The sequence below is a fragment of the Penaeus vannamei genome, chromosome 5, assembly GCF_042767895.1.
Source record: "Penaeus vannamei isolate JL-2024 chromosome 5, ASM4276789v1, whole genome shotgun sequence".
Lineage (NCBI taxonomy): Eukaryota > Metazoa > Arthropoda > Malacostraca > Decapoda > Penaeidae > Penaeus > Penaeus vannamei.
The window spans coordinates 30958952-30973951 of NC_091553.1; the positions used below are offsets into that span (position 1 = coordinate 30958952).

General features: G+C 36.7%; 2 protein-coding genes across 3 annotated transcripts in view; one reads left to right on the forward strand and one right to left on the reverse strand.

The window, feature by feature from the left end:
• LOC113827288 (chromatin remodeling complex subunit BCL7B-like protein) overlaps nt 1-5437 on the forward strand; it is an 11768-nt gene extending 6331 nt beyond the window's left edge. The window contains exons 2-5 of one of the 2 annotated variants that reach the window (XM_070122078.1): nt 2218-2287; nt 2518-2620; nt 2992-3124; nt 4537-5437. In XM_070122078.1, the coding sequence (XP_069978179.1) occupies nt 2218-2287; nt 2518-2620; nt 2992-3104 (286 nt within the window). In that variant the 3' untranslated portion in view covers nt 3105-3124; nt 4537-5437. Of the gene's footprint in view, nt 1-2217; nt 2288-2517; nt 2621-2991; nt 3684-4536 lie in introns of those variants that run through there. The other variant, XM_027380182.2, reaches the window with a different exon arrangement.
• The window catches only part of LOC113827287 (cytoplasmic 60S subunit biogenesis factor ZNF622), a 12569-nt gene continuing 2334 nt past the window's right edge, over nt 4766-15000 (reverse strand). Inside the window, exons 2-9 of the mRNA XM_070121621.1 lie at nt 14897-14927; nt 14524-14704; nt 13305-13381; nt 12959-13156; nt 8365-8539; nt 8129-8243; nt 5253-5375; nt 4766-5079 (exon numbers count right to left, since the gene is read on the reverse strand). Of these exons, the coding sequence (XP_069977722.1) occupies nt 4968-5079; nt 5253-5375; nt 8129-8243; nt 8365-8539; nt 12959-13156; nt 13305-13381; nt 14524-14704; nt 14897-14927 (1012 nt within the window). The 3' untranslated portion in view covers nt 4766-4967. The remainder of the gene's footprint in view (nt 5080-5252; nt 5376-8128; nt 8244-8364; nt 8540-12958; nt 13157-13304; nt 13382-14523; nt 14705-14896; nt 14928-15000) is intronic.

A 15000-nucleotide genomic window follows, 5' to 3' on the forward strand; every position in this document is an offset into this window, starting at 1 on the left:
CTCTTCATCCTAATTGTCCGACCCCTCGCAGAACTCCTTCACTCCACACTTCGCCATCTTCCTCTCGCCCTCGTCCTTCCACTGCCTCTTCCTCTGCAAACCATCTGAGTACTCTCTTTGGGCCAGCCAAGTTGGATCCATTCTTTGTGATTCCCCCCACACCCCCTATTCTGAGAATACACTTCTCTTTCAGCAGTGCCTCCAGAAACAAATCGGCAAGGTTACCTTTTGCAGTCGCTCTGATTGTTCATGCCTTGTCAAGATTACATCAAAGCCCAAGTTCGTCCACTATCTACCCTAACCTTACTGGCAAACCCATTCCTGCCGAACCTCACCCATCTTTTAATACTTGTGCTGGAACTGTTTCTATTCCCCCAAATGCTTGTCCCATATATAACAAGGACTGGTCAGACTGTGAAAATGACCTACTTTCCTGCCTTGGTGAATATGATGCAGTGGCAGTACAGTGTTACACTCTTCCTCCCAGAGGCAAGCGTAAATCCCATACCAATATTGTCAAGATTAGCTTCTATAGACAAGACCTCCCCCATCAGGTTTATATTGGTGGATTGTCTTATTATTTAGATAATATCGACCTCTTCCTCGTCAATGTTGGTGTTTTGGCCACCTAGCCCTCTATGTGCCCAACGTTGTCATGACCTTTCAAATTGCCATGCTCAGTCACGTACATGTGCCAATTGTGGAGACTCCCATAATGTGTTTTATAGGAGCTGCCCTGCCTGTAAGTTTGAATATGAGGTAGCAGTCCTCAGATTTAAACTAAGCCTCACTCTACTTGAGGCTAGACAACTTATTTGAAAACAGTCCTATGCTCTGCTCCCCCACCGTCTACACAAGATGTTTCTGCATCTGCCCAGGTATCTCTCCCCTATACCCTAAACCTAAGTCCTATGTCTACTCACCCTGTCCAACAGCCAAATCCATTTTCCATTCTAAATCCAGATATTCGTATCTCTACCACTTCCCAGATACATACGCCTCCTCCTCACTTTTGTTGTTGTACCAGGCAACCTAAAAGTTCCATTCCACTGAACACTGCTCCCTCATCCACCCCCCAATTCTTCTGTTCCTACTTATGCTACATTTAAAGTATTTGCAGATATCCATCCTCCTACACCCTCCCAACATACCCCACCCTCTCTACCGCTTCCACTTGAATACTCACACGAATCCCCTCTACCACAACAGTGTCCTTCTCCAGACCCCTTCTCTCCAGATATTCTTCCTGATACTTCACCACCTTCCCCAGTCTCCTTTTCTCAGCCTCTGGATTCTTCTCCTCCTACTTCTCCAACAGCCACCTCTATTTTCCTTGATCAATATCCCTACTCCTTCCCCAGTCACAGATACACTGCAATTCACTCAGTTGCTCTACCCCCTTATATTCCCCCAACCCCTTCCCAAAATACCTCACCCTTCAACCAGCCAAACCAAAACCACCTCCAAAACCTGACTCTTTTCCACATACCTCATCCTCTCAACAACCCCCCCCCCCCAAATCCCCCCCAAAAAAACATCCTTCCCCACCATCCCTCCCACTCCCTCCTGGATACACATATATCTCTTTTATCACAATATCCTTCCCCAGACCCTACTGTCCCTATCGAACCCCCAGACACTACTCCTTCACCTACTCCAGATCCTTTATCTCAACCCTCAGATACCTAATCCCATACTACTAAGACAGTCATATCTACTGCTATCACCTGATATCTACATTCCTTCCCCAGTCACAGATTTACTTAATCACTCTACCTCCCTCCTTTCCCTTTTCGTTACCATACTTTCCTAAACCACTCTCTAATCTTTGACATCTAACACCTTCCCCTCCTCCCAGATGCCTTTCCTACTTTTCAACAGCTATCTCTATTCTTCCTTGAACATTTTTCCTGTACCTTCCCAAGTGACAGATTCGCTATAATTCCCGCAATCGCCCAACCTCCTTCACCCTCCCCTTTTTACTAATTTCTGCTCTAGTTCACTTGCTCCCCTTTTTCCCCTTTTCACTACCATACTATCCTATAACGCTTTCAAACCTTTTACATCTTAACACATTTCATTATAATCTTTAATTCTACTTTGCCCTTTCCGACGCAATACTTTACCATAGTGCTATATGACCTTTGATGTCTAGCACGTTTAATTTCAAACATAAAAAAATAAGTTTTAACAAAATTAATATTTTTATTGTTGTAGGGAAAAGAAGTGGATTACAATACATGATACAACTATGAAGATCTACAAGTGGGTCCCAGTTATTTCAGATGTAAGTTTTTACAAAATTTTTCTAACTTGCAAAGATAGATATGTACAGAACATCTAAAAATTATATTTATCTGCAGTTTGAAACAGGATTTTATGTAGATATCCATTTATCAAATAAATGAATATATGAATTAAATCTGCTTTAGAGGTAGCTTTTTTTGTAAAAGTGAATTTTTTATTCATTTGTTTCTTTTGAGTATTGTATACGAACCAAATATTTTTTTCCAACAGGACCGAAAGAAGAAAAATAGTAGTTCCAACAAGGAGAACCGAATGTGCAGTCGTGACAGCAGTATGTCTGCCTTTCACATGGGGGGGGATGATTCTAATACAGGTATCTCTTTTTTTCCTTATATGTTTGTTATTCTGATTTATCTAGAATCGTTGCAAGTCCAATCAGTAGTGGCTGAAATATTTGGCAAAGAATAAAGACAGTATGTTGATGTAATTTGCATTTGAAACTGAGAAAGGTATTATGCATGCTTTGTCTCTTGATTGTACAAAAGATAAACCAGAGAAGGTAATCTTTAACTTTAAACTTTAAACAGCTGTAAACTTGATCTGTAGAATTTCATATTCTCAGCTGCAATAGATTTTAACTGGTAATGAAGTTCTTCAAGAGGCCCCCCCATACACAAACATGCACATATATTTCCACAAATTACTTCAGCTCTTCCTTTAATGATTATTTTCATTTTTCCCCAGCCATGTCCATGATGAGTGACTCACAAGATGCCACAGATTTCTCTTCAAGTCAATTCAATATCTCAGAAGATTCTAATTCCGAGCCTCCTTTCAAGAAGAAGTTAGCTGAGTGAATGAGAATGATGATTCAAATGTAATCATAAGAAATAGGCTAAGTGAAAATATTTCCGTGAATAACTTATCGAGTGTCAGTGGATAATAACTTCATGATGTAATTTATAATGGAATACAAATTTCTAACCATTCATTAGGAAGAGTATTTTATGTGTAAAGAACTAGGATTTTTCATTTGTTTATTATTTTTTCAAATGTTTATACGTATGAGCAAGCGCACAGATGACAATTTTTCAGGGTTGCTAAGACCACCAGTTTATATTTATATTACCTAAAATATTGATAGGATTCTTAATATGTTCAAAGTAACTCTTTGAATTAATGTACCTCTTTCCAAAATTTAAACTATATTGTGGTGAAGACTTACTGCATATTTTTCTTCACTATTTGATTTTCATAACATTTGCATATTCCTGTAAGCTGTGTATTAAAATCATACTTGTTTGTACATACTTCATACAGTGGAATTGTACAAATGTTGGTATTTTGTAAAAGGTTCTTTGAATTACATCTTTGACAGTTAAAATTTCATTTATTATTTGAATGTCATTATTGATTTATTAAAGTCGTTAGCATTACTGGCTTTTTTATTTCTTTAAGCAAAAATCAGTTATTTTGATTTGTAAAGTGTTATAAGAAGCATATATTGCAATTATTTTCAGGGGACCGTCACCATGTAATCTGGGGTGCCCTTAATATGGGACCTAGATTTATTTTACTATTTCTTTTTGATTGGTAACCTTTTAGATACAGTACATCTCTAGTTTGGTCTCATTTAGCAAATAAGTAAATCAAATAAAAAATGAAATTGTATTTCTTGTCTTTTGCACCATTTTCTTGAGTTAATCATATCATAATAAACAACCTAAGTTGATGAAAACAATTTGATATCTTTCAGTGATTATGTAAAACTGGCACTGATGATTTTTTTTCCTTTTATTAGTCTCAATAACTGATTTTGAATTATCAAGAAAAAACAAAATTCTGTCTCAATCTTACTTTAAAAAGTAGCAAAAATGGTACTGTCTTTACAAAATGCATAAAAAAGAAGAAAATCATAAAAGTATTGATAAAGATATAAACAAAATAATAACAATAAAAGACATAGCAGTTTGAATATATAAATCATATTGGACATTACATTGACTGTCAGATTTTGAATCGCTATTGCCACAGCAAGCCACAAACTAATATTCTGAGAGTTTACAGATGTTGCTTCAAGTTAATTCCATGGACCCATGATTTTTTACTTAACTTTCCCATAAAAGTTGATAAAATTATTTCATTAGGTATGTCTACAGACTGAGTGATATGGGTATGCACAGAGGGGAACAAAAGAAGTTACTGTCTCTATTTTTTATTATTTCTTTACCAAACTGTCATACTCTAGGTCAGTCTTGCCTAATCCCTCTATTTTTTTTTTTTTTTCAGGAAGAAAGAAAGAAAGAAAGAAAAAGAAAAAAAGACCAAAAATGTGACGGTCCCTTTAAGCCATGGGCAACTAAGTATATGTACTGTCTATAGATGACCTCAAAACTCCTCACCAAGGAGTCAATTAGTAAGCTTGGTGCTTTTATCAAATGAGATAGAAATGTGTATTTGTATATCAGCCTCTGTATACACCAAGTATTTGCATATAAAAAGGACACTAAAAACTAAGTTTCAACCATTTACCATTGTATTGTATATACTTCTCAAATATGAACATCAACATTAATAGATGGTTTATGGCTTCCAACAAATTCAATTTGTTATAGAAGTAGTTTGAATCAAGTACATTTATATATGGGGATAACTATGAAGTGATAAATGGAGACCCAAAACACAACTATTGAAGCCATGTTGGATGGGAAAGCCATATTCTACACAGGGTTTTGTTGTCGGAAATGGTGCTGTAGGTTATTGCCCCTCACTCCAAGCTTCAAGTCGTACCTGCTTCGAACTTTCTGAAGGTACTTCTGATCCCAGAATTTCCTAGAATAAAAAATTATTGATGATGAAACACAGAGGGGAATTCATGGGAGAGAAAATGAGAGAAAACATCAACAATACTATATTACAGAAGTTGAGAAAAATGTTTTTGTCTAGTAATATTCAGACATTAATTAAACGAGTCTGAGGAGTAATCCTCTTTCAACACAACTTACTTCACTGCATCATTTCCACTGGTTCCTGTCCAGCCAAGTGAGCGATAATGTGCTAGAAGGCTTCGGAAAGTAGATCCATGCTTCTTCTTCTCTACTTCCTTGCGGTAGGGATTCAAATTTTGCCTGTACATGGAAATTGATATTAGAAAGTGCAGCTGATTATAAACTTGTCATTTATATCTTCATTATTTTTTTTTTTCCTATACCTATTATTATTTTTTTTCCTAAACCTATTTCTGTCTCAGAATGTACAAATACAAATTTATGTGTGGCATCAAGGACAGCCTTTTGTCAATATGGTAGGAGGGATTAAGTCTCTTTCCAAGTAGAGGCTCCTCTAACTTTTTTTTCTTTCTTTCTTTTAACCCACTAACGATGGGTGTCCCACATATGAGGCACCCGAAAAAATAAACATTGCTGGATGTCCTGCCAGTGTGACGCTGTATCGGGGCTTGCGCTCGGACGCAGCAGCGGGCCGCAGGCAGAGTCGAGGCCAGCCCCACACGCCGATTTTGTAGCTGCCCAGAATCTTTTATTTTCGGCTTTAAAATATACCGGTGTTATTGGGTTAACCATCTCCTATATAAAAGGGGATTTTGGGGAGATGCTCTTAAAAGAAACATGTGTAGTAAGCTACAGGGTGATTCAGTACGGTGGCCAGTTCCTTTGCACCCTGAATTTGACCCCACCCTTCTGACAGCACTCACTCACAGCTGAGTCAACTATGAGGGGGACTATCTGGAACCTTGCAATTGCAAAGCAGCACTCTTCCATGACCTATGCCACTTCTGCCCACCATGCCCCCCCCCCCATCCCAGATGGGGGGGGGGGGGTCAAATTGAGTATAGTATAGGTACATGGATGAGGAAACTACCAAACGACTATTAAGGCCCTGCTGTGGCTTGTTGCTTTACAACTAATGAGCGCCCAGGTACACCTATGTGGACTTTTGCTTGTTGCCATCGTGCATACGGCATTTGATTATGACACTGCCCATAGATATGAGTTTGTGAATGTTCAAGGAACAATTTTATACCAATATCAGGAAAAAATTATATCACCATGATTTATGACAAAATATTTTGTGAAATATAAGTTTTGTAAGTTTTGTGTCCTTTTACATACGAAATATGCTTCCATCGAGACTCCCTGGTAATATATTGTAGGTTACGAAGTAATCTGTACATATACCGTGTACGAAACACTAATGTTTGAAAATAGCCATATCAGTAAGAATTGAAATATTTCCATTACATTTTACTCAACAGTCGTTACATCACAGTATGGGTAAATTTGATTTGGTTGTTACTGTTGTAAAGGCTGATTCAATACGAAGGTTACCTAAATGTCGGATTTTTGAACTTCGGATGCATAAGCAAGATACTGATTATTTTATATTGATGATAGTACTCAGTAATACCCGCTCTGAAATAAAAACTATATGGAATATTGAGATCGTTTGTGTGCGCAGTCTAGAGTTAAAAAATCTATTGTATTTGTTTTATGTGCTCCTGATAAAAAATAATATGTTTAAATGTTACCGTAGGTCTTAGGTTCCATAAATTCGCAAATATCCCACCACACCTCAGCGTCTGCATGATTTTATGCACTTCTGAGTAAAGATAATGGGTGTAAATGGCTAATCAACAACTCTACACTCTTTTGCCTTTGCAATCTGTTAATATAGACAATTATTAAAGAAAACAGTTTATAGGGTAATTAATATATTCTATTCCTCTAGATATAAAAGTCAATGTAGGCCTATTAAATGAGGATGATTCATTTTTTAAAACTTTATGTATGTGTGTTCACGTACATATGATCCTCCTCGAAAATTATAAACACCCAGTGACCATCTCCCCCTCGCTCCCCGTGTGGAGAATGGGAAAAATTCAACGACTTCGGTAAGTTCTCGAATTCCATACTAAATTTTAAAATTGCCAAAATTGAACCACCATGTTGTATTCATGTTAGGACTTTATAATTAGAATGATTTTGTACTTATGTTGCCATCCACAGTTCCCCATTTCTTCAAAATTGAAGTAAAAAGGGAGAGAGAGAGAGAGAAAAAAAAAAGTTTTATCTGGTTTAGACTAGTTGTTTCTCTGTTTCAATACATGTATTAAACTTTTCAGACAAAAATATATATTTTTATATATATGGAAACAAACAAACAAACAAACAAACAAAAACTATGGCAAATCTTTCCTATTGAAAATGGTAATTCCGACTGACTTGGTAATCATCGCATCGCAAAGTACACTAAATAAACTTATATACATATATATATATATATACATATATATATATATATATATATATATATATATATATATATATATATATATATATATATATATATATATATATATATATATACACATATATACATATATCATTAGATTTAGAGAAAAATAACAGAGATAATAACAAACTTTGGCAAGTGGTCAAAATATAATACTCCGCTGTTTCTTGCATGTAAATGGCCGATTTTAAAGTTTTGACAATTAAAAAATATAATTTTTTTAATGCTGAAAAAACAAAAACAAAAATAGTACTCTATGTCAACCAGGAAATGTAAAAATCGGCCATTTACAAGTCCTTAGGCTAGAATAGATCTAACACATGAATTTTTTGTGGTTTGTTCAGGACAAAACTGTGGGCCACATTATATACAGAAGAGGGGAAAAAAAGGTGGGGGGGGGGGGCTAAACAATTCTATATTATGCAAAAAGAATCAATGAGTTATCTCCATCCAATTTTTTTTTTTTTTTTTTTTTTTTTTTTTTTTTTTTTTTTTTTTTTTATGATGAAATGAGTAGGGAAAGGTGGTCCCTTCAACAAACATAACATACAAAAAAGAAACCTGAACTAACTTGTAGTATCGCCTGAGAGACCTGTGACCTATTACAGCACCCGATGGTAACACAAGTTCACTTTCATCTCCTGTAATAATATTGGCTTCCACATCATCATCTGGGGATGCAGATTCTGAAAAAAGGAATCAAAATGAATTCAAATATGCAGGAAGGATCAATCATAATGAAAAAGATAATAACTATAATGTAGACATTTGTAAATAACTATGTAACAGATTAGATTGGGGTCTTACCAGCATCAGGATATGATGTGGAATAGTCATAGAAGTCACCATATTCCAGAATTGTGTCTCCTTTTAATTCAATATAACTGTGCTTTTGGTCTTCAATGTGTTGTCTTATAGCTGTGAGAGAGGGGAGTCGTCGAGCTTTCCATTTGCAGACTAGGCATTCAAACCCACACCCGATCTATAAATGTATATTTTATAATTATTTAACCATCAACTGTGGAATTATACAAATGCAAGTGGGTCATGACCTATTTGAAATTTGAAACAATCTGAAACAGTTGCACTCTCTGAGCAGCATTTCAGGGGGACAGATTTTCAGTAAGATGTTAACCACTAGCCGACGGGTGGCATGTATGTACATGCCATGGCTGTTGTAGACCAAAAAACAGATGGCATCTCATCATGCCCATTCCCGCACCATTGGCATGTTAGACAGAGTTTGTTTTTCTCTGATAGTAGAGGCTTCATTTATTTATTAAAGATTTTAGGCAATAGCACCTATAATGAAGGTAAACCTTCAAAATTATAAAATTTTTATTAATTATAGAAAAATAAGAGCTTTTAGGTGCCAAATGTCGCCCACAAACTACTAAACTAGCCAGGCACAGACAGGAAACTGCCAATGCGTGCCAACAATCCCATTATTAAATTCACTTGCTAAACTTTTATTCCCGTCGGGAGTGGGTTAACAGTACAACATTTAAACCCTTGTTGCATGTTTTACATATTGCTACCATTATGGTACAACAATATGCTTTCTGTCCTAACTCAATGCCTCTAGGAGAATTTGGGGTGTGCTGTCTCTCCATTCAAAGGAGTATGTGTAGCTGACTGTGCTTGCCTTTGAGGCTTATTTCAGATGTGACCAGTGTGTAGCACTTACCATGTCAAACCAAAAAAGTGATATGATTTATCTTTGTACTACTTGTATTGATATAATTTTAATTATTTTTGCATATTCAGGTTAACATTATATTCATTTTAGCTGCTAGATTGAATCTGTAATAGCCTGATTATGTAAATCCGAGTCCATTTTAATATATGAGATGTGTTACACACTGTTATATAACAATGCGAGTAATTGACACAAGGAGACTGATCATGTAAACTTTATTGAAAGGTTCCTAAAGCATCACAACAGTACCAAGAGAGTGCAATATTTGGTGCGAGACATTTTCCAGGAATAATGAGCAAATTATTTAGGTAGTAATCACCCCCCTTTTATTAAAAAAAAAAACCAATAAAAGCATTTCACATCCTGTTCTCCCTCAGGCAATGCTGCAGGCCATGTGACATGTGGGCATATTATAATTCAACAGTGTCCTGTCAATAGATTGGCATGAGAGTAGGTTTGCAAGTGATATTCAGCATCTAAAAGCTTTTATTTTGCTATGATTTTTAATATTTTCATAAATTTGAAGGTTTACCTTCCCTTTAGGTGCTATTGCCTAAAATCTTTTCCATATAAATGAAGCCGCTAATATTGGAGAAAAACAAGCTCCATCTGATGACCTAATGGCACGGGAATAGTCATGATATGATGCCATCTGCTACTCTGTCCACAACAGCCATGGCATGCGAATACATGCCACCTAGTGGCAAGGAGTTAACCCTATACTGGCTGGAGCTTTATACACCAAACTGGACCATGCGCCAGGAAGTCAGCTGCTCCAGGGATGATTTTGTGCCCATAATGCATGCTATTGGGGATGATTACAGCTGCAGCAGATATTGATGACACATATCTTAACTCAATAGATATTGATGACCCACTATCCACCTACAAGGGTCATTTTTAGATTAAGCCCAACTCTGTACAGGTGGGCTTCATCTAGAAAAGGGAAACCTGAACTGTTATGACTTTTTGGGTCTCCTTGCCATCAATGAGGACATTAACAAGACTTCCTCTCCTTCAGAAATTTACAAGGCATTCATCACATATGACCTGATGCCCAACTTCTTGGCTGAAACCAATGGATTGCTAAGGCCCACCCCGACCAAAAAAGGACTGCATCAAAGCTGTACATACTTCTGATCCGAGTTGTCAGAAAGTTGCAAATGGAGCATTACTTATCTTACAATTGAATTTTAGCGACATCTGTTTTGCTTAACATCATGCTAAGAATCTGCTTTAACTAGATCTCAGCCTACATCTATGAGAGCCTCTAGGAGTACATCATATACGTGCAATTTGTCATCTTCACCCTGAGTAGGAGGGCAATTAGCTTTGAATGTTTACAAGTTGTGTGTCAGCCCTGAAACCACTGCTGGCTGTTATATCACAGAAAGTTGTTGGTAAGTTGATGGTAGATGTGGAACTTTTTTGCAAAGCACCACTTATTACAATAACCAGTGATCATCCTTGAGTCTATACCACTACCTTCAATGCTGCCAAACAAATGCTGTCAGTACGATAAAGATGTCACAAAAGCACATGCCAAAGGATTTCAAGACATCTAAGATGTAGGTGATGTGCACTATCAAAGTACAGCAACTTCGGGCATGCTTGCAGTGGGTGGACAAAAAGCCCATCACCATATTCTCCACTGTCCAGTGAGGTAGAGGATACTCTGCATCTCGGAAAAGCCTGAAGTTTTAAAAGAAAGTCTTCTTTCTCTTAGATATGGCAGTGATAAATACCCACTGCATCTACAAGTAGTTAGGAAGATGACCACAGCCATGTCAATTTGAGATGGACATTGCTTGCAGAATCATGAATGAATTCCTACTGTTCCACACAGTCTGAAGTATGGCCACCATATGTTACATTTCTAACATGTCTACTCCCCATGTTGCCAAGGAGACTGAGGATGGCAAGGCCTACCAAGAGATGGTTAACTACTAAAACTAATAGTTGTTTGGAGGTGGAAAAGGACAAGTAAAATTGTATGCATTTAGTTTTTGTGGAGATCAAGAGTTGATGAAAAAGAATTGATAAAAATAAAAAGCTTTATCGTACTGATACCCAGGATGTGATGGGAGGTGAAAAAAAGAAAGAAAGAAAGAAAAAAAATGTCACAAATTATGAAACTACTAATTTTCATAAAAGCCATATTGCATCATAGTGAGAAAAAAAATTTATGTACATTCGCCATACGGATAATGTTTTGTATATCCCGTAACTGCCTAAAAAATAGGTTGACTCATTATACACTAATAAAATTACTTTTTTTAACCACAGGAAATATCAAATGTTGCTAAGCTCTTCTGTGTGGCCTGCCAAGACTGGAAAATATTATCATGGGAGTGCATGAGACTTATAAACAGATCCTTCAAGGCGGGCTGGTGACTGACTGAATAGTCCATAGTCATTGGGTTGAAATAATGATATATATTCTTTATCAACTTCCATTTCCTAAATGCAATATGTCTGATATTACAATCAAAAGACCGTTAAGCCATACAAATATACAATACAATGATGACAGGCACACAGAAGCAATTAACAACCTTCCCAACGAGACAATCCCTAATCAAAACTTGTACATGAAACCATCATAGACAAAAAACACACACATACACACACACACACACAAAGACACACACAAACACATACACACACACACACACACACACACACACACACAAACACACACACACACACACGTATATAGAGCCAATCAACATGATGTTCACTTGCATGATATCATGAATGCATGATGTACCTTCCCTACACAAAGAAAATAGATATGATCCTTTTGGATATTTAACTCACCAAGATCCACCAGAAATTGGAACTTTTCCAATGGCTACGATCCTTACATACTAATCATATATAATTTATAAAGCAATGGTAGAGAGAGTTGTTAAAAAAACATTTTGGGACTTTAGATGTGCATATCATTAGGTACAATCAAGTTAATGTAATCTTAACATCTATCATACTTATAAAAATCAACCTACATATTATTTTCTGTAAGTGAAATAAAGATCAGTTATATTTAGAGAGAGAGAGAGAGAGAGAGAGAGAGAGAGAGAGAGAGAGAGAGAGAGAGAGAGAGAGAGAGAGAGAGAGAGAGAGAGAGAGAGAGAGAGAGAGAGAGAGAGAGAGAGAGAGAGACACACACACACACACACACACACACACACACACACACACACACACACACACACACACACACACACACACACACACACACACACTGCACACATACACGCACATGCGCGCACGCGCACACGCACACACACACACACACACACACACACACACACACACACACACACACACACACACACGCACACGCACACGCACACGCACACGCACACGCACACACACACACACACACACACTGCACACATACACGCACATGCGCGCACACACACACACACACACACACACACAAAAGTACAGGAGGGAGGAGGAAGAAAAGGAAAGAAGGTAAAGGAGGAGGAGGACGAAGAAAAGGAGTGAGAGTGAAGGTAAAAGTAAAGCAGGAGGAGGAAGAAAAGGAGAGAAGAAAAGGTAAAGGAGGAGGAGGAGGACCTATTTTACCACCAACTTAAATCTAAGCCTTATTTGACTTAAAAATAACACATGTCCTATGTTAAGTAAATGCAGCTCACTTAGGAACTTGTCAACATAAAAAAAAAAACATACCTTCCATCCAAGGTATGTCATAAGGCCAGCTACATCAGTACAATATTCCAAATCAGGTATGAAAAACTTGTGCACTTCTGTCATGTGTTGAAGCTTTTTCTCGAGACTTCCAGCATCATGACTGCAGAAGAGGCACACATTCAGGGGAATTGGCTCTCTTTCTTCATCCTCCCACTCATCACTGTCCACTTCTTCAACCTGAAGGTGTTGAAAAGATATGAGAAATTTGCTGCTTTATTAAACCTTATTTATAGTTAATACACTGGTTCACAGAAAAATTCTTGTTTTCTACAGTTGCTCTTTAACTGTAATTTAAACTATGATAAATTTTGATCATTCTTCTTACCTCTAAATCTTCATCCTCATCTTCTGGCTCTTCCTTTCTCTTTGCAGATAAGGCAGTATTCTTCTGATTTTCCGAGACTGAAATTGTAACCAATTAAAAAATTACCCTGCTACCACACTCATTTTCACACCACAAAGTATTAAGTTTAATGTAATAAAAAAGTGTAATATGTCATGTTATGAAAAGCCCTCTGTATCTAATATAAAATATTAATACTTTTCATTACTCTCCCTCTTCAAGCTAAACAGGGTTATCACATGGTAATAAATGTTCCAACACACTCAACAATAATGATACCAAAACAGGGTTCCAATGAACAAGAATCACACAGACAAAATATCTTAAATATTCAATTCAATTTTCAGTTTCTATAAAACAAGGGTTCAGCATATGGAAAATGGCTCAGAGGGTCCACCAAAGAAAAAGGGATCAGAACCACTGCTCTATAATCTACACAACTCTAATTGTACATTGTGGATTTCCTATCACCTGGGACTGTGCTCATATGTATATAAAAAAAAATGTGAAAATTTTTACACTGCCTAGTTTGTTGCTCTTGCAGTAATTCTCACTTCAACTTGAGAAGAAATGAAAGCTGAACAAAGGCTTTGGATACAGAGATGGCTTTTTAAAAGAAAAGATGCCAATATCGTTTGGAAATCAGTATCAGAACTGCAAATGAAAAATGATCAAAGTGACAAATATCACTATCAAAGACCATCTTTGACCTTTGTCCCATCAAAATGTCCCTCCACTGCTATGGTAATGTTTATCATATTTTGCTACTACAGCTTTACAATAAATAAGCAGACTATCTTTATTTGATTAAAATATGACTACGTACATAACAAAAAAATTACAACATGCATGAGATAAAGTAAAACAAATTCCAGAGGCTAATTTACATTAACAGTGCCAAGCATAAGGTACTGATGGACAGTCAATCATCCAGGTCACTTGGATTTGTCCATCTACAGCAAATCCCTACATATACCATACTATATTTATGCAGGTTGAATCCCATTTAACAAACATTTACTGTTCAATGACTCTTATTTTCATACCATATCAATCAACGGTCTTCAACCTCTATGCAGTAAGAGTATCCCAACCATCATATTAGAATTACCTCATTAGAACCACATTCATATCCATTATCTTTTCCTTTTTCATTCATGCACAGACAAAGGTTTTCCTAAAAGATAGGGCACTGTCTTACCTTCAGCATATTTTATTGTCTTCTCCACATGTTTATTGGATTTCACATGATTGTCATAAGCCATTTGTGTGGCAAATGCCTTCTTACATGGCTTGCAGTATGGTTTTTGACTACCTGCATCAGCAGCAGCCTGAAGAATAAAGTCATTATCAACATTCACATAAAGAAAAATGTTGGGTTTCTGAATACAGTATAATCACCTGTGTTATTCTGCTGGTAAAAATATTTTCATTCTAAGTACAAAGTTATTAACCAAGTTCAAGTATGCATTTTCAACATTATTTCATTATAATCGCAACAGCATATAAAACTGGCATGGACATATAACACGTAACAAACATCAGAATGTTCAACTAAAACAGTAATTCTTTACAGTACAGACGCACTGGCCAAGCAGTCTCCAACTGCACGTCAAAAAATTTCTTTAACAATCTAAATTGCCATGACTGGTTGTGCCCGAGGAGAGAGTTGATATGG